Consider the following 22,096-nt stretch of genomic DNA (forward strand, 5'->3'; position numbering starts at 1 on the left):
CCAATGTTGGGAAGAAAAGAAATGACATGTACATGAACTAACATCTGGCAGAGATGACAAAAATCCAAAGCCGCGTCGCAAAAATATCCCAAATGTGCACAGTCAAAAGCAAAAAAGAAAAAAAGTAGCTTGGTATCCCTTGAAACATAAACGACGAGTTGGACTAGCATAATTAGATCGATCCGTCTTTGGATTCGACCCGCCTCTCCTCGTGCTCCACGGTCGGCTCGATGCCGACCTTTGTCTCGTTGAACGAGTCAATCACGCGCTTATACGGCGGCGCGACATTAACGCACAGCGCATACGACCACGCCGCGACGAAGAACGCCAGGGGCACGACCATGGCGGTGCCCGAGCCGTGCAGGTCAATGACCTTGCCCGTCAGCGGGGGCACGCACGCGCCGCCCACGACGCCGGCGACAATGTACCCGCTGCCGCGCTTCGTGTGGCGGCCGAGGCCCCTCATTCCCAGCGCGACAATGGTCGGGAAGCAGACGCTCTCGAAGAAGAGCACGACGTAGAGCATGGCGATGCCCGTGTTGCCGCGGCCGGTGATGGCGGGTATGATGAAGATGATGCAGCAGGTGAGGAAAACGCCAAAGACGTACCGCGGGCGCACGTACTTCATGATGGCGGCGCCGGCGAAGCGGCCGAGGGCAAAGGCGGCCTGCGCGCCGGCGAGAAGGTTGGAGCCGAGGCTACGCGAGGTGCCTGGGCGCGTGTCCATGGCGTAGTTGATGAAGTAGCCGGCAATGGCGACCTGGGCACCCGTGTAGCAGAATTGGGCAAAGGCGGCGTGGAAGAGCTTGTACTGCTTCCAAAAGGGCTTTTCGGAGGCTTCTGTCGTCGTTTCCTCGGCTTGAAACTCCATGTCTGCGGGGGGTTTAGTCAGTCATACGCGCGGTGGTATATGATGCAAGATTTTGAGAATTGGGCAACGCACCAGCATCGGTCACTTCGGGAATATCGGCAAAGAAAAAGACGGCGGCGAGGAAAAAGACAAAGACGGCAATGGCGAGGTAGACCCATTGAACGTTGGCTTGGGCTCGCTCGTCGCTAAATGCGAAAAAGACTTTCGAGGCAAGAACGGGGGCGACGACGGTGCCGATGCCGTTGAAGGCTTGGGAGAGGTTGATGCGCAGCTCCGCGTATCGTGGAGGGCCGCATACTAGACATTGACATGGTTAGCTACCATGGCAAGAGGCGTGCTTTTTTTCTTTTTTTTTTTTTTTTTTTTTTTTTTTTTTGCCGAGTTGAATTTAGCTTCTTTTTATTCTTCTGCTCACCTGTAATGTAGGGATTGGCGGCCGTCTCGAGCGAGCCGAGTCCGTTGCCAATGATGAAGATGCAGGCGCAGAAGCCGCCAAATGACTTGGCCTTGAGGGCGGCAATGGTGCAGAGGGCGCCGATGCCGTAGAGGCAGAGCCCCCAGATGAAGACGGCGCGGTATCCGTAGTGGCGGAGGATCCAGGCGGCGTGGCCAATGGAAGCCAGCGGGTAAGCTCTATTGTATCGCAAGCAAAATGTCAGATTTGAGTTTAACGCACGGGCAGCAGTGTGTGGTTTGGAGATTTGACGAACCCGAAGTACGCCGCCTGCAGACCAGAGGACCGCGAGGGGGTAAAGTGCAAGACGCGCTGAAAGTGCGCATTGAGCGTGTCGAGGAGGCCGTAACTAAAGCCCCAGAGGAAGAAGAGCGCGGTGACGATGATGAGCGGGAAGAGGGACTGGCGCAGCGTCAGCTCCGAGGCCTTTGTGCGGCTGGCGACGTCGGCCCTGATGGAGCGGCCACGGATGTAGTCCTTGACAGCGACCATGTTTGCGGTGAGCACGGTAAAACCGCGTGCCGTCTAAATTAAATTGGTGATTGTTGATGGCCCTGTAGGAGAGGATGACGGAGAGTTGGGCAGGCATCCTAGAACCCGTTGAGATGTTTGGGGGAGGGAAGGTGGAGTTATATAAAGATGACAAGCTTCGGCAGTCTTGAGCTAGGTAGACAGTGGAGCCGCAGAACTAACACCACACGAGCAAGGGCAGGCAGACTGGACTCGGGAGAAGACAGGCATGTAACCCGTGAAAAGGGCTAGACATGCAGCCGGGGAGCCATGCAATGTGACGCTGGCCTGACAGGCAAACAGGGCCCCTCCTTGCATCTTTCTCTGCAAGCCACAAGAATGCTTCTGCAGCCACGCCAACGCGGGGGGAAGGGGGGGGTTTCTCTGTCGGCAGGGAAAAGGTCTCCATTCATTTGATTTGCCCCATCGTCACTCGTCCAATATCATTTCGAGGCGCACCCCGACCGACCCCCCCATGTTGATCGGAGCCAAGCAAGTCTGGGGATGCCCCGCATCATGACAGTGAGGCTGGCAAGCTGGGCAGCTGGGCCAGAGACTTGTCCCGACGGGAAATTGCGCGATAGTTGAGGCCTGCCCGATTTTTTCACCAACGGATGAATACAAATCGATGTGCTGGGACTGGATTCCGACTCTTGATTTTCGGTGTGGATACAGCATCCCGACAGCATCGCAATGGAACAAGCGGTACCTTGGTTACCGGGTAGAAAACGGGATGACGCGTTTCGTCTGACCTTCCAAATTTGCCTGGCGCCTTCAGTCATTTTCCATTAGTTGGCTATTCCTTCGCGCCCATCCGCCCGCGATTTCGGTGCAGCGATGGCCGATGAAGTGCCAGTGGCCAGTGGCCAGTGGCCAGTGTGTCCTATGGCGCTGCCGCTACCGCTGCTAAATTGCCCATCCGCCCGGCGTATCTGTACTTATTAGTGAGCTTCAGTGTGGGGGAAACGCCAATTGTCCAGCCAATCCACTTCTCTGCACCCTGCTAGGTAACTTACCTGTTTCACCACCGACGACAACATCACGAAACCTGCTGCAAACAAGACTTTTGTCCAAGAAATACATCAGAAATATGCAACATTACTCATTCGAAGTTATACTAATCTGAGCGTTCATACTAGTCCAGGCCTGCCTAATCTACTCCCCTCGCTAACCCGCTTGATACACCCCCAGCGCCGCAACGTGCGGGTTCAGCATCGTCAGGTTGTACGGCGTCACGTACCAGTCCACGTCTGTCAGCGCCAGGAACATGGTCCCGTTGAAGGCCGGGTCGCCCGCCCACGTCGACACGTTGGGCTGCACCGTGTACGCGCTCCGCCCCTCGACGCTCACGTTCAGCAGCGGCGAGTACGTGACGTTGAGCTGCGACACCCACGCCGCAAATCTAGGCTGCGGCGCGCTCGTCGTCGTCACGTAGCTGTTGTTGGGCCCGACGAGCTGCCCCGGCGCATCCCACGCCAGAAACACCTGCCGTCCGGGATACGACAGCGGCCGGCTGCGGTTCTGGCTCACCGCCGGGTTGCAGTTCTCCGTCGCGAGGGTCGCGTTGATGCACATGTCCGGCGCGGAAATCTCCCCCGTCGTCAGCGTGTTGCTGCTGCCGCCCGTCGTCTCGTTCCACGCGTCGGACCCGTTGATGCGCGCCGCATTGGGCTGGTTGAGGATGCGCAGGGCCGGGAAGTTCTGCCACACGAGCCGCGTCTGGTCCGCTGCGCAGCTCGCTATGTACGGCGCCAGCAGCGTCCACGCCCAGCTCTGCGGGATGCCGACCGTGTGCCACTCGGGCATCGGGAACATGCCGCCAAACTGCCGAAAGATGAGCTGCTGCCGTGCCTCCACCGTGATGCTCTGCAGCAGCAGCTGCGCCGCGGGACCAGAGTTGAGGTGCGGCAGGAAGCCGTACACGCCGGCCTCGCCCCACCGCGTCAGCTTCTGGCTAAAGTCGATGAACTCGCGGACGTTGGAGACGGGGTAGCTGTAGGAGCACTGCGTGGGCGCCTGCGGGCCGAGCATGTGCGTGATGACGGTGGCGTGCCCGACTTCCTGCTCCGCCATGTATTTGAGCAGGTAGCGGTCCTCGGCGTTGATGCCGTAATCGTCAAACTCCTCGTCGGTAAAGGTGGCCAGGCCCCAGAGGAAGAGATCCAGCTCGATCCACTCCTGGTACAGCGCCAGCGCAAGAGACTGATAGTCAAAGTCGCTCTGCACGCGGTAGACGGGCGCCGACCCGTTGGTGCCGACGCCGCCGCTGGGTGTGAACGGCGCGGGCTCGGGCTTGTGTAGCTTACCGTCGGCAGGGTACGAGTATGCGTCCGCGGGGGGCGGGAGCGCTGGGATCGCAGACGCCAGCACCGAAGTCGACAGAGCGCCCGTCGTGGTTGCCGACCCAGTGAACGGACCGTGGGTCGCGTTGGTGTTGTATGTGACGACGGCTGGCGGATCGGTTTCTACCGACGTAATTGTAGTTGTCGGCTGCCATAGCTTGGGAAGCGCGAGTGTGTAGGGCAATGCTGTGAGCAGCGCGACTCGGGCCACGACGTGTCCCAGCTGCATCATGCTATCGACGTAAACGTGTCTTGCAAGTAATAGTTGAGCTTGAGGAAGCTACGAAACAACTTATTATTTTGGCGGATTTATCAACGTTTTTATATTTACAAATGCAGACGTTGCTCGATGCCGCAGTCCTGCGCCGTTGCATCGACAGTGGGCAGTGAGCCGTCTATTGCGTGCGGACGTCGTCACCAAAGCCGTGTTGAGATAAACACCGGAGCCTCCATGACAGTTACTTTTTGTGCTTGTTACTTTCATATTGTGCAACTTTGTTGGGAACTCAATATAGAAATTCATCTAAAAAGGTCCATTACAAATAATGCCATGCGTCATTCCAACGTATTCATTACCGACATACTGCAACAAGTCAAAAGTAATTTCTTCTGTCCTCAGGCCTCAGAGCATTGCCGCAATCAGTCCTTTACGTGCCGGACCAGACATGAAATAGCAGACAAGTAGTCTTCATCGTCACGCAGCATCCACGGCCTGGCTTGTAAACTATTGCCCGAGAGAGAAGAAAGTGGATGTTGACAGCCGCCTGCTTGTGGTGTTTGCAAGCCATCTTTTCGCACCCTGCTCCAGCGAGGCTGCGAGTCGTCAATACCCGTCGGGCTAAAAGGCCGCGCGCGGGCCGGGGAAAAAATCCGCCCCCGCGGGGAAAAATACAAGCCATCGAATCTCTCGAGAGTAAACGTTGCTTATTAGTGTGTCGCTTCAAATATCCGATGCAGCAGCTGTTGCGGCCGGGCTGGCCTCGCAGTGGACAAATGACTAGGCCCTCGTATTGGCCTTGCCACCACGGCCAGCTTTTCAAAAGCTCTTTCCCAAAGAAAGACAGTCAATAGCAGCTCAACAAACAAGACGCTCACGACTTACCCAGTAAAAGAATGGGAGGTACAGGACTTGCATGCTCGCCGTGTGGAAGACGGTTTAGTCGTATCCGCTAGCGGTCGTAAAGCTAGCCCAGGTCTACAAGTGTGCGATTGGTGCTGTGTACGCGGTGGATGGATATAGCCTGGCCATAGCTAACCTGATAACCCAATTATTATTACTTTAGTCGATATCTAACTACTGATAGCCCTATAAATAAGTACAAGGCTAACTCGAGCCTCATTCTAACCCGAACCCCTATGGATCCTAAACAATAGTTACTGACCCTAACCCTCGCGGCGGGCGTCGGTTGAACTTTGGCTAAACCTACCAGTGGTCGGATCATCATGTCAGCTATCGTCGGGTTCCTCTGGCGATGTATCCGGCCCGCGTCGGAGCAAGTGCTAGTGGCCCTAACTCAGGCATGACAGACGGTACTTGAGCATCACCGCCCAAGTCAGCAGCAAGGTCTACATTGGAACCATCCTGGTTTGCAGACACCACTCCACCCAGTCTTGTTTTACGCCAGTCCGCAAGGCCCTGATGCCTCCTCGTCGAGGGGCTTTGTCCCTGATTGTCATCTCCGCTGCTGCTTGTCTCTTTGCAGCACTATACTGCGAATGGTCTCCGACTATAAGCCTTGCTTTGGCAACAGGCGAACGAATTGTCGGCAAAATGTATCCGAGCATGGTGTCGCTTCCTCTGCATAGGGCTGATGGTGATGTGGAGCAGGTCGCTACGTTGGTCAAAAGCGAGACGGACGTGTCTGGGATTGACGGCCCTCGTGGATGGACATCCCTTCACACTGCCGCTTCCCAAGGCCGTGACAAAACCGTGAAGCTGCTGATCGAATCCGGCGCCGACGTCAAAATTGCCACCGCCGATGGTGTGACGGCTCTTCATGCCGCGGCTGCCAGTGGCTCGCTTCCAACCATGCAGCTGCTGCTGACTGCCGGGGCCAACATGTCGGCCATTAATTTTGACTTGGAAACGCCTCTGCACGTCGCAATCCATTTCCTGCACCAAAGCGCTGCAAGGCTTCTTATTGATGCCGGAGCTAACGTCTCAGCAGCAAACGCTTATGGACAAACTGCATTGCACGGGGCGGCTTCCAGAGGTCTGGACGACATCGCGCGTCTTCTGGTCGACGCGGGCGCTGATATTAACGCTTTGGATAACAACCTTGAAACACCAGTTTATTGTTCCATTGCTAGCGAATCAGTTCGCATATTTCACATGTTCCTCGAGAGTGGCAAAGTGGACTACACCCCGGGAGGGGGTCCGCTACTTGTAAGAGCAGCCGAGGGCGAGGGCGACTTCTTGCTACCACTCCTCCACTCTGGAGCACAGGTGTCCGACATTTCACCTGGGGGCGAGACAGCGCTCCATCGTGGAGCCGCCTGGGGCACCGCAGGGGGTGTACAGGTGCTTCTGGACGCGGGAGCAGATCCAATGGCAATCAACGATGCATGGGAATCACCAATGCACCTGGCTAGGTCGGAAGACGTGGCGTTGTTGCTCCTCAAAACGGGGATCAGAATTTCTGGCTTGAGAGACGCAAGTAAAATCTTGCTTGATGCTGCATCCCGCGGATGGGCGACCTTTGCACCGCTGTTTTTCGAGGAGGGGTTCGTCGTCTCGGAAGCAAACAAGCAGGGCGAAACAATACTGCACCTTGCTGCCGCGGCAGGCTCAGAATCATTGACCCAATGGTCTCTAGATGCCGGTGCGAATTTGTCCAGTGTTACTATCGCGCACGACACCGCTTTGCACAAGGCTGCAATGAGCGGCTCTGTGCCGGTTACGCGCCTGCTCCTCACCGCAGGGGCCGAGGTTTCGGCCGCGAATGCGAACGGGGAGACCCCATTGCATTATGCCACGCTCGCAGGATCCGATGCAGTGGCTCGCGTACTTCTGGAAGCGGCAGCTGACGTTAATGCACGATCAGTCGACGATAGTACAGCTCTCCATCTAGCCTCTATGCGTTGGTCCATGGGCATCAGTTCCCTGCTCCTGGAAGCTGGGCTTCTGATGAACATGCACTGCAATGAGGCTGTCCCCGTAGATTTTGAGACGACCTATAAAACCGCTGCTGCCATCCGACGACTGATTAGCCATGGAGCTGATGTATCGGCCACGAATTCAGACGGCGAGACACCTTTCCACATTGCCCTCGGGTCCGGCATAAAGCAGGAAAGGAACACTCTTCTTCCTGATGCGCCATTGTGGCGCGTCAGCGGGGCGGGTGAGCAGTTCAAAGCCATAAGCCAAGAGTTTTTGGATGCCGGAGCCGACCTCTCCGTTCCTACCAAGGACGGTGACACGGTCTTGCATTTGGCGGCACTGGGAGGATGGCTCGAAGCGATGCAGCTGCTCATTGATGCTGGGGCAGAGGTGGCGGCAACAAATTCAAGAGGAGAATCCGTCTTGCATTATGCAGCGCTTTCAAACTCAATGGCAGCGGCGAAGCTGATCTTGGACTGTGGCGCAGACGCTTCGGTAAAGGCAGAGGACGGCCGGACAGCTCGAGAGTTTCTGCAAGCAGAAGGTTGGGACCCGGAGCTAAGGGCGCTCCTTTCCCACGAGCTTGAGCTGTGAAGCCTGCACCCGGCTATGTGGTTGTCCCTCGACAGCTCGTGGCCTAGTACGCGGGATAACGAACTTTCCGGGTACTTTCCGGGTTGGCTTGGTATCTTCAGCTATAAGCTCTCAATCGAACCTCGTGACAGAGAGTTGATTCCTTTTTTCTTCAATTGTTATTACTCGTGCTGTTCGATACTTGTATGAAGGACCAGGCGTCTCTTTTCTAGGACATAAATAAGAGGCATCTAAGCGTCTGTAAAACGAACATTGTTGTCTACGAAGACGTCTTTTACCACGCGGCACCTCCATAATGGTTGCTTATATTCCAATTTGCAGAGGCATCTCTATTTCGCAGCTATCAATCCTTCCATGTGACGGTCTTGGTAACAAGAAACTCGTCCAGTCCCATGTTGGCGTTGAATCTGCCCCATCCGCTGTCCTTGACACCGCCATGGGGCAGGACAGGCTCGTCATGAATGGTCATGCTGTTGATGTGTACGGCACTGCTACATGATTAGAATGCTGCCCTGGCAACTTTCGCTGCTGCCATTTCTTAACTTACCCGGACTCAATTCTCTTGGCGAGGGCAAGACCCTTTCGCAAGTTCTCTGTAAAGACAGCGGCCGACAATCCATATCCTCCTTGGTTTGCAAGTGCAACGGCCTGGTCATCAGTCTCGACAGTCATGCAGGCGGCCACGGGCGCAAAAGCTTCTTCATTCCACACGGCCATGTTCTTGTCCACCTTGCCGAGAATAACAGGGGTGATTCGAACACCCTTGTCGTTGACCTGGTCCGCTGATCCAATGAGAAGATTGGCGCCTGCTGAAAGAGCATTGGAGACGATGTTCTGGACACGGGCCTTTGATGCAGCAGATACTAGAGTTGGCCTTTCGGAAGCGCCGTTGCTGGATTGAGCCGCTGCCTTTTTGAGTGCTTCGCCAAACTTTTCTGCAACAGAAGCGTGCACGATAATTCTGTCAGTAGACATGCAGATCTGGCCAGACTATTATTCCGATTAGCATTCCATGTCATCCCAAACCTTGTCTCCCCCTAAACTAGTGAAATCCGAAATCACCTACATTCAAGAATGATCCCGCTATAATGTTATTTGCGGCCAGATCCAGGTCTGCGTCTTCGCAGACGATGGCGCTGTTCTTACCTCCTAGCTCCATAAGGCACGGCTTAAGATTTCTACCACACGCCTCAGCAATCTTACGGCCAACAGCGGTGCTGCCTGTAAAGTTGATCTTGCGAACGGCGGGGTGCTCAATCATAGCGTTCACCACTGCAGGAGCAGCCTTGGCTGAGCAGGACACAATATTCAGGCATCCTTCCGGGAGCCCAGCATCCTGGAGTGCCTTTCCAATGGCCCAATAACAGCGGGGTGAGAGCTCAGAGGGCTTAAGGATAGTAGTATTACCAGCAGCAAGTGCGCAGGCGGCGGATCGGATGCCAAAGACATATGGCGCATTCCTTTTCTATCAGCACTTTTATAAATCATTTTTATACAGTAGATTATGCAGCATACCAGGGAACAATTCCGAGAACAACACCAATAGGCTCTTTAAAGACAATGGCGCTCTGGCCATCCTCCTCAACGACTGGGACGCTACCACAGATAGAGGTAATGCGGCCAGCAATATCGCGAAGCATCCGAATGCTTAGTGGCACCACAAAATATTGCGACGCTGCCACATCTGCGCCCATCTCCGTGCGCATGTAGGAGGCATTCTCCTCTAGGCGGCTTTCCAAAATGTCAGCAGCTTTAAGCAGGACATCACGCCTCGCCGTGGGCTTCATCTGCGACCAGGCAGGGAGGGCCGCCGCCGCGGCGTCTACCGCCCTCACAGCATCCTCCTCAGTTGCATCGGCGGCCTTCCAGCAAGTCTCGCCCGTATAAGGGCTGACAACGTCAAAAGTCGCGGCGCCAGCTTCCTCCTGGCCGGCAATGAGCAACGGGACAACGGTTTGCGTAGATGCGGCCATTTTTCGTCGTTTTCTCGAGTGACTGCCAGTAATGGTCGATACTTGAGTAAAGCTTGTGAGACACGCAATTTAAAGACAGCGGACCCTCCAGTTTAAAAGCTGCCACATCGGACGCATAGTCCAGGGGTGCTGTACTAATCAGCGCAGTACGCCGACTTTTGTCCCGCTGCTCCACAGGTGCTTCGAGAAGCCCAACTTCCAGCTGCAGAACTGGATCAGTTCGTGTGTGTCTAGCTAGGTAGGCATGGAGAAGATTCAACACATTCAGCAAAGGCAGGCGACGACCTCTCTTTCCAAGCACATGTCCACTGGTGGAAGTCATTCTGTAACATGCCAACCCCGGACGACAACCGCTGTGGGAAGGAGATGGCTGGCCACGCCGCGCTCCCCCCAGTCGCCCGGCGCTAACATTAGTTTCAGTGCCAAGCTCGTTCCTACTAGTAGACTAAAGTTTCTAGTGGGTAACTAACTGAGACTCTACGGCGGGCACGACGTTATTCCACTGATATGTAGCTGTAATCTCGACCATGTACAGATTACTGTGGTATTCATGATTTTCTCTAGTCTCACAATTTTTACATGCAATTATTAGGTGTTGTACAGGTATCTAGTAAGACAAAAATTGAGGGTATTGGCGGATAATTCGCTGTCTTATCACTCGTCACTGATGACCTTTTCTCCATCTTCCGTACTGGCAATGCTCTTGCTCACGTACTTGGTGAGGTTTCGCACACCATGTCCCTTCAGGATCACCCCAACCATGAGGAGATCAACAAACAGGATAAACAGTGCTCCCATCCCCCACATCCAGCCGACACCGACCGCCGACTGCCACTGCGTGACAATAAACACCGACATCAAGCCAAAGGCGATGCGGTAGGAGTTGAGCGCTACCGAAGCCTCGACGGGAGTGCGCAGGAAGCACTCAATGATGTAGTTGTAGCAGATGGGCAGAATGAGAAGGGCGGCGAACCAAATGAGGAACGAAGCCACTGCGAGAACCATAAAGTGCAGGTGGAAGTGCAGGCCCGCTCCGTAAATAGCCAGTCCGATGGGCAAAAGGACGCCGGGGAGGACGGTGTTGGCGAGACGATACTCGGGATGCCACTCGCCGCGGCGGCGGCGGGCCACCAGCAACGGGATCTTGTCGTTGAACATGTATCCGTAGGCCTGGGCACCAATGATGCCCACCCATGCCGTCATCGTGAAGAAGGCGAGTTGGAGCGGCGAGAAGCCGTATCCGCCAGCCTCGACGGGAGGGCTCACGTAGATGGCCAGCGTAGACGCCTGCATGATGGGGAGTCCAAGAGCCACAAAGACGTATACACCGACAAGGATGGTAATTGGGGTCACGGTGATTTGGAGAGGGACAATCGCACGGCGTTTCTAGATGAATGCAGCAGTTAGCTTCCGACTCGTCACAGGATAGTTGGACGGAATAAGACGTACCATCTCAGCCAGACGACCATCAGGCTGCGTCTTGTTGCCAGGGAAGAAAGTCGCGGCGCGGTTCGCAAACCAGCTGCTCGGCAGAGGAGCACGGTTCACGGCCTCGGGGTCGCGGTTAAAGGTGGTGTCCTCGACGAAGCAGAAGACGGCGACAATGGCGGCGCCGACGGGGCCCAGCGTCCACCAAAACACGTACTCCCACGGCTTCGACTCGGCGATGAAGCCACCCAACGTTCCGCCGCCCACGACAGCGAAAATGATGAGGACCTCGAAGATGGCAAAGGCCTTGCCGCGCTGGTGGAGGAAGAACATGTCCATGATGAAGCCGGTGCCCATGATGGCCGGGATGACGCCAAACAGGCCGCAAATCACACGCGAGATGGTAAATGGGACAAAGTCATCCGGGCCCGTCATCTTGGCGGCCCAGATCTGGCAGGCAAAGGTAGCGACGAGACTCCATAGGATGACGGAGCTGCGTCCAACAAGACCAGCGAGAGGTGTGAATATGAACGGGCCGGCCATCCAGCCCGCCAGGGCGGCGGCGACGGTGTTGAGCAGGTCGGCCTGCGTCTTGTGGTAGGTGGGTATTTGCAGGATAAAGGTCAGCTGGTTGGAGTTGGGGGACATTTGGCCCGCGAAGCCAGCCAGGCAGACGCAGGCAAAGATGATGAGCTTCTTCCGCAGCGGCCAGTTCTATCACATTTCTGGTCAGTCACTGTTCGTCCAAGCGACAACGCCGGCAGGGTTTTCTAAATGTGAGGTACTGTCTTACCAAGGGATCCTCGGGGTCGTCGCTGGGCTGCGGGATGAGGACAAAATCCTTGCCATCCGTCTTCTCGGCGACGGTAGGCGCAGCGCCGCGCTTCTCCTGCGAGCCATCTTCGGATGGTTGCGACGACATGATAGGAGCCCAATGAGAAGATGCCAAAAGAATTGAAGCGAATGTTCTTTTGGTGTGCGCTAAAGAGCAAAGAAGGAATGTAACACGGTTGGACTTGATTTTGGAAACATCTCAGTGAATTTATTTTGCTAGTGTCGTTTTTCTGCAGGGCCACGGGGGCGAACTGCTTTCTACAGCAACGGCACCAAATTAGCACAAGAATGCCGTTATGCACGGCAGCGGGGTCCAAAGTAAAAAGGGTCCAGAACCGTTCTATCTTTTCAACATATATTGCAAAATAGATTACAGCCGAGGAGAGACGGGGGGGGGCGTTAGTGTAGCTGAGTGCCCGATAAGCGTCACAGCCTGCGAGGCTAAGATCTGTCGGAACACAAGGTGAGCCTGCGATTTCCGAAGGGCACGTGCTACATTCATGCATAGAATAGCGCTGGGTAGAGAAACTGTGAAAAGGCTTGCGCAACCGAATACCTACGTTGGCGCACAAGACAAGCGTCTCCTATGGCGTGAGGGCATGGTTTGTTCAACTGGCGCAACGGCGGAGCTATAGCCATCTTGGGTGTTACCCGCTACAAGGTACAAGGTTGACGAAACTCTTCAACGTGATAGTTTGCCGGTTCCTGCGGGTAAAATCCACTTTTCGGACAATTATAAAGTCCTGCTTCTCGGAGATGCTACGCCGCCTGAAGAGAAAACTCGGTACAAAGGCCTCCCACATGAGAGCAGGGGGTCATCTGCGGCAGCCAGGGTGCCAAAAATGTTTCGCCATGTGGGTAACGAGATTTGACAAGGGCTACGGTGTGCGCGCCGTCGAATCAACGATTTTAATGGCAAAGCACGCTGCTCCAGGGGTTCCCGGCAGGCGCTCCGAGAGGGGACGAAAAAACACCGCCCGGTCAATGACGGGCCACAGGAGCTGCCAGCCATCACCACTCTAGCTAAGCTTTATCTTTGGATAGTGAGAATTCATGTTATGATAATTAGAATGTAAAACAATGTCGTGATATTTTTAAAGTACTTTGTTTACTTGTAGATGGCCTTGAATGACTGGTGTTAGATGACCTCGACCGGCGGTGTTTTTTGTCCCCCACTAGGCGCTTTGCCAGCTCGAGGTCGTATCGGCCGCTCAGGTGGTATATTTTTCAAGAGGTGGGGATTAAGAGGCCCCACGACCGAGAGAGGAAAAACACAGCGTGAATCGACGCCACAACTGACGAACAAGACTCAGGTTCTGCAGCTCACGACGCATGCTCGACCAGTCAGGAAGGGGCGGCTGCGGAAGACGTCAAGATGAACCAGTCAAAAAGCGTCTCCGAGAGCATGGGTCGCCCACTTTATGGTGTCGAAGCCTTGCTTAGTTGGGGAAAGTCGGCCCAGTCTGTAATAAGACATTTAGGTATTCCGGAAACTCGGGCGCCGTTTTTTCTCACAGCCTGAATCGACTGGCTCGACTAAACACACAAGGGAAAACCGGCGAGTAGTGGGGGCCAACCGAGGGAAAAAGAAGCAAGATTAGAGCAGATCAAGGTCAAAAATTCTTCATGCGAGACACCTAAGGGGTGGACCCAGAACTGTGAGGAGAAAGTCCCGGTTCACGTCAAATCCCCGATTGCGTGGCGAATGAGTTCCTAGAAATCGGGTAGAGCGTCACGCTGCTTGATTCATGATCTATTGTCCTTTTTGCAAATAAAAGATTGCCTGCGAAAAAATCCCCCCCTTCCCCCTTTCCCCCGTGCTTTTCGATCCAGGCAGATTATCCACCCCCGAGGCTGGTTCGCAAAAATGGCTCTCACTAGTCGGGGTGTGCACATGATTGTCATCGTCTCGGTGCTGGTGTTTCTGGCTACCTTGGCGGTGGTGATGCGCCTTCTGGCGCGCAAGAAGCTGCGCATGAAGCTGGGCTCGGACGACTACCTCTGCGTTGTTGCTCTCGTCTGTCTATGGGGCATGATGGTAGAGTTGGCTCTTTGTGAGTGTGGCGCGTACATTCCGTCGAGTGTTCGTGCGGACTGCTAACAAGTTTATTCTCAGGGTGCACGATTGGTGGCAATGGCAGCCATATCTGGGATCTCGACACTGCGACGAAGTTGAATTTCGGCAAGGTACGGCATGGCGGCCCTGACTGCCCGATGCAGATCAGCCATCACCGAGATCGTACTGACTGGCAATGTACTAGATCTTTCTCTCCAATCAGTTCACGTACTTTATTCTCTGCCCCGCGCTCAGACTGTCGATTGTGTGCTTCTACCGACGCCTCTTTACCACACGGACATTCCAACGGGTATCAACCGCCATCATGTGGATTATCGGCCTTTGGGGCGCCGCCATCTTTTTGGTCTGTGCCCTGCAGTGCCGCCCGCTGGCGGGCTACTGGGACAAGAGTATCAAGGCACAGTGCATAGACGGAAACCAGTTCTTCATTGTCAACCAAATCTTCAACGTCATCATGGATTTCGTTCTCCTGGCGCTGCCGCTGCCGATTATCCTGCGGCTGAACAGGTCGTGGGCCGATAGGTTCGCCCTGGCTGGCGTTTTTGCGCTCGGAGGCTTGTGAGTTGGACCGGGCCTCGAAGCAGTGATCTGTGCTAACCTTGAATCTAGTGTTTGCTTTGCGAGTATTTTCCGTATCGTCGTTCTTTTCTACATTGACGCCGACGACACAACTTGTAGGTGGACCGACCAGATGCACCACCAGTTCCGGCCATCTGCAAAGCTTCACCCTGTCGGGCACTCGCTTACCTGTCCTTTTCACAGATACTGTTTATCAAGCGACTCTCTGGACACACATCGAGCCGTCTGTCGGCATGGTCTGCTGCTGCCTGCCGTCGATCCGCGGACTCTTTCCCGCCTTCCGTTTCACCAAGAGCAGCTCGCAGGGCACAGGGTCCAAGTTCTCACATGGAGCCTCGGCAAACCGCGACGCCACGGGGTCTGCCGCAAAAAGCCAGTCGTATTTTAAGATGCAGGATATTGCTGCGTCCAGGGCGGAGAGCGAGGAGGATCTGGTACCCTTGGATGGGCTCTCGGACAGTGAGCGTGGCATTACGGTGCAGACAGACATTGTCATCAACAACGCTCCCAGCCATTTACCGGCGGATGAATGGCGTGGCGCTGTGCGAATGGAAAAGTAGCTCAGACGTGTAATCTTGATCGACAAAGAATGCCATGATGCTTGTTATACTACTATTCTTATAATGTCATTTATCAGCCAGTCTCATGAAGCCACCCAATGAGCCGAAAAGAGAGTTGTGCTTTTTTTTTTCAATTGAGCGCTCTTCAATATCAGATCTCCTGCCTCATGGAAAGCGTGGCGTCCAATCAGACCATGTCACACCTCACAGCAACCCCTGGTCAGCCAGCCTATCACTGACCACAAAGAATGAGGACTAGGATGACAATTTTACAATCTCCATCCTAATCGCTAATCAAATTGTAAAGGGAAGTCATATTAATCACCATGAAAACAATAAACGCAGAGTTCCTACCGCCTCGCCTGACCGCTCGAGATGACTTTAAAATTACGGTCATTTATACCCTTCCTCCGGAGGCTGATGCTGTTAATACACTCTTTAACCTCTGCTAGTGTGATGCCGGATAACGCGCTCAATGCGTGCGCGCCACACTGCCCTTATATTGTAACTATAAAAGCCTAATACCCTATAGTAGGTGGTAGAATTGTAACCTTTTTTCCCTTAATATAATACATTTTTGAAATACTATAATTAATTAATTACAAAGCCCTACATTTACGGGCAGGAATTGCCCTTCCAGGCATTCTCCTTCGACCTACAATAACAACTTATTATTGAGGCCCCCGCCATAACGCGCGAGACGCGAATTCGACCTACGCAGAGCAACTTAACCTAAATTAACTTAATTCTTAAAGATCGCGATTAATCACTCAAAGGCACCTTTTATTATACCGATATTCAACACACAACCCTTACAGGAGTAATACCTTAATATTAGAGTATGTGGAATATTTCTACGAGTCAGCGCACGGCTTTGCTTGGTGTTTGTGTTCCCAGAATCACACTAGGACAAAGATGGTTCATTTTTTGATAAGGCCCCTAGTGATTCTAACGCCTACTCTACTAGCGCTATTAGTCACTATAATGTTATCCTCGCGTATATGCCTGGCATGGGTAAGCAAACGCGACGATCGTGGCAAACAATTGCCGTACGAGCTTTCTAAACATTAAGCTCACTCTAGTCGTAGGCGTCTCTAGTGTTATTCCATTTCGACCTGACGGTAAGGAGATTATTCTTAGCGATGTAATTATTAGTGATAGTGTAATCTAGTACGATCTAGGGCGCTAGCTGCTAGGCCATCTTGTTGGAAAAGATACCTTACTAGACTCTTTAGGGAGACCTAACATTAAGATATATTCTAAGCTAGTAAAGGTTAAAAGGGCTCTATGGCTGTAAGAAGTTGGTTAATAATATAATAAGCTAGCTTAACGTCCTATGGCTTAACCCGCACTTAGTAGCTAAATACCCTGGCACATATTATAACGACCTCTCTAAGGTAGCGTGCTATTATATCGGCGAGAATAAAACGTGCCATCAGAGTGGCTATAACGGTAGTTTAATACCATAGCGTCGTATTCAAACCGCCAGCAATCCGGCACCCGCTATCCATTTTAGTCTGATCGCATTTGGTGACTTAGTTATGGGGTCGGGAGAGAATTGCGATATTTTCGCTAAAGCAGAAGGTGTCATTTGAGATGGAGGGTGCTGGCGTCTGGGACACTCTGCCGTGCGTGATTATTAAAGGCGCGTGCATCTTAGATGGTCTCTGGCCCTGTCCTTCGCAGTGACAAGGTTGTTTGTAGCTGCTGCGTGTCTTTTTTTTTTTTTTTTCGAGGTCTTTCTGAGTATCTCGGAAATATGGGTGTAGATAAGTAGTGAAGAACTCCATAGTTTCCTCCGCTTCTGGTAGAGGGCGGGGAGTGCGTCTAAATTGTGATGCAGCGGCCTCATGGCGTAGAAAGCGTGATAGTCTAAATTTAGACATTGGAGGGGTTTCAATTGTTAGACCTATGGGAAATGGTACCTATGATATGGGAATAAATTCAAGCGATTGAAAAAGAATTTCTCAATATTAAAAGCACGAGGGATTTTGTTTGTTTAGCACCCCCCGCGCTCGTTCATGATACCACTATCACCCAATATAAAACATCTCATCCGGCGCACTCGTGATGCGCACCAGCGCTTCGTCAAATGCAGACAAGGCCGCATGCATCCAGTCATGCGTCAGGAACTTGTACTTTGCGTTGCTGTACATGCAGCGAAGCAGCATCTTCTCGTCCCACTTGAGCTTCCCTGGCCAAATCTCCATGGTGAGCGGGAAGCCGACGTCGATTTCCTTGAACGGGGCCATGACGTTTTCATCCAGGTTAAAGCCTGGCAAGCTGCGCATCGAGCTCCTGGCACCTTCCGGGGCGAGCGCCTGCAGCAGCAGCACGCTGTCAAAACGGCCGCAGCCCATCTTGTAGTGCGCCATTGACGGGCATGGCATTTGAACGTGCGGTTGAGCCTCATGGTGCCGATTCGACAACTCCGCGCACGCTTCACGGTTGGAAACGGGCCTGCTGCCGTCAAAAAAGAGGATCTGCGGAACGGCGGCCATCATGGGCGCCATGCATCGCATCGCATCTTTGTGTCGCCTCCCGTTAAGCACTGTGCTCCACTGAATGTCAAAGGATCTCTTGCCGGCAAGAGCCGCTGCTCGTGTATCATCGGGGAGCGTCTGCGCGAGGACACTGGCCCACGCAAGCTCGCCAACGCAGAGCATGCTGACAGACATAGCCTGCGCTGCCTTTTTCAACTGGCGCAATGTCATGCTAGCCTTGATGCCGCAGGCACGCATGTGCGATTCGCTGAAACCGGCAACAGGGTTGGGAACCAAGACGCGCGGGACGGGCTGGCGCGGCCCCAAGTGGAAAGGAGGAACACCGGCGAGGCGGCGCACCCAATACATGCCTGTCTCGATCCAGTCGTAGTCGAGTGCAAACTCCACCGCTCTGCGCATGGGAAGCAGATCCGTAGCCGGTGCGGAGCCAGGGTTCTCGTACTCGGCCAGCACGATATCCCATAGGTAGTTGAGCTGTGTGCCGTCAAAGATGCCGTGGAAGAGCGTCATGATCATGGTGCAGCGCGCACGGCTCGGCGACCACACCCACGCCATGGCGATTCCGGGTTTGTCGATGCTCATGTAGTTCTCTGCCGCTCGCTGAATGCCGTTGACGGTCTGCACCCACAGGCTATCTCGGCTTTCCGCGTCCGTGTCATCGCAGACAACCTCTATTTTCGGCACCCGAGCGATGCTCGGCGAGAGAATGCACTGCGCAAATGGCGCCAGCGGGTGCTCGACGGGCGTAAACACAGTGCGGAAACAGTCGTGGCGTGGCAAGACAGCTTCGACGGCGCGCTGCAGCCGCGCCGGATCAATAGTCATGATGGGGATGTTGTATGGAAAGTGCTGAATTTGAGGGCGGCCGACAAGCTCGGCTGGTTTGTATAGGTGCGGATCAACAGCGTTTCCGACAAAGCGCGTCTGAACGCTGGTCGTTGGCAGAACTTGCTCAACCTGCTCGTCCTTGAGACCCAAGGCGGCGAGACATTTCGGACGCAAGTGGTACTCGAAATGACGCATCTTCGCATCTATGGATAGTTCAAATACTTTTTCCTCGTCGTATGCTGCGATGATGCTCACATCAATACCATCAGCGCTTGTAGGGCCTTGATGTGTCTGGGCATCGAGTACCGTGGACTGTGCATCTGATGTCATATCTACAACTTGCTCCATCGATAAAGGTTGTAGTTGACTCTGCTCAACCACGGCGATCAGATCGCTGATAGTACTGGCACCGAGAATGTCGTACAGATGCGGAGGCTCGATACCTGCCTCGTTCAAGTTCTGCAAGAACTCCACAGCACATAGGCTATCCAGCCCCAGCTGTAAGAGGGAAGCCGTCTCCGGCTGGCTGCGCACCTCACTGCCCAGAACATGCGTCAGTGCGGAGCGCACTAGGGCAGGCATCGCAAACATGAAGCTTTTGCTGTCTTCAGTGGTGGGACCGGTGTCTGCTTCAGCAGAAATGGCCCGCGCATCCGTGAGCAGCATTGAAGACAAAGCTCGACGGTCTACCTTGCCGTTGGCAGAGAGTGGCAGCTCATCCACGACAAAATACTGCACCGGGCGCATATAAGCAGGCAACTGCTTAGATACTTCTACACGGCAGCGATGTTCAACTCCAGCGACATCCTTGCTACCTTGCCACGGCATGATGCAGGCGACCAGTTTCGAATCTGAGACGAGCGTGGCGGCGCGGGCAACACCCTTGCACTGCGATAAGACGTTTTCAATTTCGGGCAAATCAACGCGACGACCGTTGAGTTTGATCTGATCGGTGTTCAGACGACCGAGATAATCGATTCTAGGCTGGCCATCCTCGGTCCAGACAACCCGGACCCTGTCTCCAGTACGGTAGAGCCGGCCAAACTCACTCGTCTCAATAAATGCTTGTGCCGTCTCCTCTGGTCTGTTGAGATAGCCCGAGGAAAGCTGGGGCCCTGCAACCGCAAGCTCGCCCGCAATGCCGGCCGGGACAGCGCGTGCCTGCTCCGGCGAGGCCGTGTCCAGCACAACAAGGGTCATGTTGGGCAGTGGCTGGCCGACAACAGAAGGGCGGGAAGTCTTATCACAAACGTTATTTGTGATGAATACCGTCGCCTCCGTAGGGCCGTACCCGCATATGAGGCGGCGACTACCGGACGCTTCCCCGGCGTCTTCTGGTTCTGGTGCAAAGTTGTCCACAACACGCTGCCCGAGCAGCTCTCCGCCAACTGAAAGCCAAGACACTGTAGGTATCTTCTCAGAACGAAGCAGCATGGCCAGGCTCGTCACTGTGAAGGTAGCTGTGGCACGCAGTTCGTGCATAATGGCTTCGGGCTGCGTGAGGAGCAGGCTGCGCTCGGCGAGACACACTGTCCCGCCCTTCTTGAATGCCATGAAATTGTCCATCAGCATAATGTCGAAGGTGGGTGCCGACATGACCATCCAGCGGAAGTCTGAGCCGGCAGGCAAAGGTGCCGGCCCGTCGTCCATGTTGTGCAGGAATGACACGGCAGCGGAGTGCTGCATCATCACACCCTTGGGCTTGCCCGAGGATCCACTGGTGTATATGATGTATGCAAGATCTTCAGGGTCGATGAGGCGCCGAGGCAGGATGCCGTCGTCCGCTCGTGGCTGGCACTCTTCGAGACGGGCTTGGATGTTGTTGTAGTCAATCCAAATAATCTGCTCGCCAAATGCGGTGCCTTTCCACAGGTTATCGCCCACACCGAGAATGCCCGGTGCTCCCAAGTCTTCAAGCAAGTCCCGGATTCTCTGCTCTGGCGCATCTAGCGGGAGAGCACAGAAAGCGTGGCCGCTCTTGGAAATGGCATTCATGCAGATATTAAGCTCCGTTGAGTTTGGCATCAAGATGGGCACCAGGTATTGCTCGCCCAGAAACACCGGCCAATCGAGCTGTTGCAATAGCGCATCAAGCTGATGGGCAAACTTGGAGGCTTTATTTTCAAGTTCCCCATATGTGAGCTGTTTTCGCATGTAAGCACCTCCTTGCTTGCCAGTGATCTCATCAATAGCAATGGTGTTTCCATATCGAGCGGCTGCCTGTTCGAGGAGGTCGTGGAGGACTGGCGATCTGTGGGTTGCTGAAACTGATGGAACTGTGATCAAACTTCTTTCGGTATCGTTGAAGCTGGCCTCTGGACTCATGTATGAAATGGCGAGCTGAAGCAGGTGCTGCGCTGCGGCGGCCGGTCCGTGGCTGCGGCAAAGGTATGCCTGTAAATCGGCAACATCCCCCGAAGCTCGGAAAGCCAAGATGAATGGCTTTTGCAAATCAAAGACTCGGTTTTGCACTGTGGAAATGCAGAACCCTAGGTCTGACAGAGCAGATCCATCATCTGGTTCCTGCAGTATCGTTACCTTAACGCCGGCCGGTGTCACCGAAGCGTTGACGATGCTGAGCCGATGGTCTGTTTCGACCAAGTAGGCGACGTTATTTCTGCCAACGACGGCAGAGACAAACTGTGCAAACCTCGTGACTATATTGTCAATATCATTCGAGATGGGCACTGCATTTTGAATGGAGTGGTGATAGGAAAAGGTCTTTCCAGTGTTCGTAGTGGTGTTAAACAAGGGTACCTCTGTCGCAGGATATAATCCATCACTGATATTCGGAAGTGAGCCCATGGCGTAAAACGTAAACGGGTTTGAGAGTTGTGTATATGGAATCTGAGTAACAAACGTGTCAAAAAGCTGCTGTAGGCATAGAGACTATCTGGCAAGATATATCCTGTTCTTGTTCCATTTGGCCTAACTATATATTCACCATGACCAAGACAATTCCTATGCTTCGGCATTGGTCCTGAGCATGTCAGCATTGACACCAAGCCGCTTCTAAGCAGCTCATCAGAGAGTCTGGGTATGCTGCGACCACTAACTACTAGTCAGCGGTTACCGCGCGTGAAGTTAGCTATGCATTGGGGACAGCAAAGCCTGGTCTCACGCCAACGAGGATTGTGATTGGGCCAGGCTTGTTTGATCAGGGTTTCCGCACACTTTCCGAGCATGCAACTAGCAATCAGGTGACCTCGCGATTATTGAATGGCATATGAAGGAGTTCGGCGAGATCGCATGTGAAGCGCGAAGAGGTGCTTGTCTGCGATGAGACAAGGACGGAATGCCGTTTGCCAAAGCTTTTGAGCCCTCTCCACCATTGACGTAACAAGTACCCATTTCGGACATTGACGCTCGGCACTCCAGAGCTTTGCTGATCAACACTGGCAAGCCAGCCCTGTCAGCCGGCATCTTCCGCAATCTGAAGTCA

At 54.0% G+C, this 22,096-nt stretch overlaps 7 protein-coding genes across 7 annotated transcripts; 2 read left to right on the plus strand and 5 right to left on the minus strand.

The window, feature by feature from the left end:
- Positions 1-172: 172 nt before the first annotated feature.
- On the minus strand, positions 173-1,817 carry LMH87_009490 (uncharacterized protein; the record flags this gene model as incomplete). The annotated part of the gene is made up of 4 exons (XM_056196492.1): positions 173-873; positions 944-1,168; positions 1,287-1,504; positions 1,582-1,817. 4 exons carry the CDS (start codon positions 1,815-1,817, stop codon positions 173-175), a joined length of 1,380 nt encoding a protein of 459 aa, XP_056053633.1.
- Positions 1,818-2,741: 924 nt separating this feature from the next.
- On the minus strand, positions 2,742-4,409 carry LMH87_009491 (uncharacterized protein; the record flags this gene model as incomplete). The annotated part of the gene is made up of 3 exons (XM_056196493.1): positions 2,742-2,767; positions 2,852-2,883; positions 3,076-4,409. 3 exons carry the CDS (start codon positions 4,407-4,409, stop codon positions 2,742-2,744), a joined length of 1,392 nt encoding a protein of 463 aa, XP_056053634.1.
- A 1,484-nt stretch (positions 4,410-5,893) lies between these two features.
- On the plus strand, positions 5,894-7,871 carry LMH87_009492 (uncharacterized protein; the record flags this gene model as incomplete). The annotated part of the gene is made up of 2 exons (XM_056196494.1): positions 5,894-5,950; positions 6,006-7,871. 2 exons carry the CDS (start codon positions 5,894-5,896, stop codon positions 7,869-7,871), a joined length of 1,923 nt encoding a protein of 640 aa, XP_056053635.1.
- Positions 7,872-8,214: 343 nt separating this feature from the next.
- Positions 8,215-9,844, minus strand: LMH87_009493 (uncharacterized protein; the record flags this gene model as incomplete). The annotated part of the gene is made up of 5 exons (XM_056196496.1): positions 8,215-8,359; positions 8,419-8,861; positions 8,938-8,954; positions 9,018-9,331; positions 9,387-9,844. The coding sequence occupies 5 exons, from the start codon at positions 9,842-9,844 to the stop codon at positions 8,215-8,217; spliced, it is 1,377 nt and encodes a 458-aa protein (XP_056053636.1).
- Positions 9,845-10,498: 654 nt separating this feature from the next.
- Positions 10,499-12,194, minus strand: LMH87_009494 (uncharacterized protein; the record flags this gene model as incomplete). The annotated part of the gene is made up of 3 exons (XM_056196497.1): positions 10,499-11,230; positions 11,294-11,986; positions 12,066-12,194. 3 exons carry the CDS (start codon positions 12,192-12,194, stop codon positions 10,499-10,501), a joined length of 1,554 nt encoding a protein of 517 aa, XP_056053637.1.
- Positions 12,195-13,973: 1,779 nt separating this feature from the next.
- On the plus strand, positions 13,974-15,322 carry LMH87_009495 (uncharacterized protein; the record flags this gene model as incomplete). The annotated part of the gene is made up of 5 exons (XM_056196498.1): positions 13,974-14,160; positions 14,223-14,293; positions 14,368-14,741; positions 14,793-14,857; positions 14,946-15,322. 5 exons carry the CDS (start codon positions 13,974-13,976, stop codon positions 15,320-15,322), a joined length of 1,074 nt encoding a protein of 357 aa, XP_056053638.1.
- A 2,033-nt stretch (positions 15,323-17,355) lies between these two features.
- Positions 17,356-21,459, minus strand: LMH87_009496 (uncharacterized protein; the record flags this gene model as incomplete). Its single annotated transcript, XM_056196499.1, has 1 exon — positions 17,356-21,459. One exon carries the CDS (start codon positions 21,457-21,459, stop codon positions 17,356-17,358), a length of 4,104 nt encoding a protein of 1,367 aa, XP_056053639.1.
- Positions 21,460-22,096: the final 637 nt, after the last annotated feature.

The sequence above is a fragment of the Akanthomyces muscarius genome, chromosome 5 (genome assembly GCF_028009165.1).
Source record: "Akanthomyces muscarius strain Ve6 chromosome 5, whole genome shotgun sequence".
NCBI lineage: Eukaryota > Fungi > Ascomycota > Sordariomycetes > Hypocreales > Cordycipitaceae > Akanthomyces > Akanthomyces muscarius.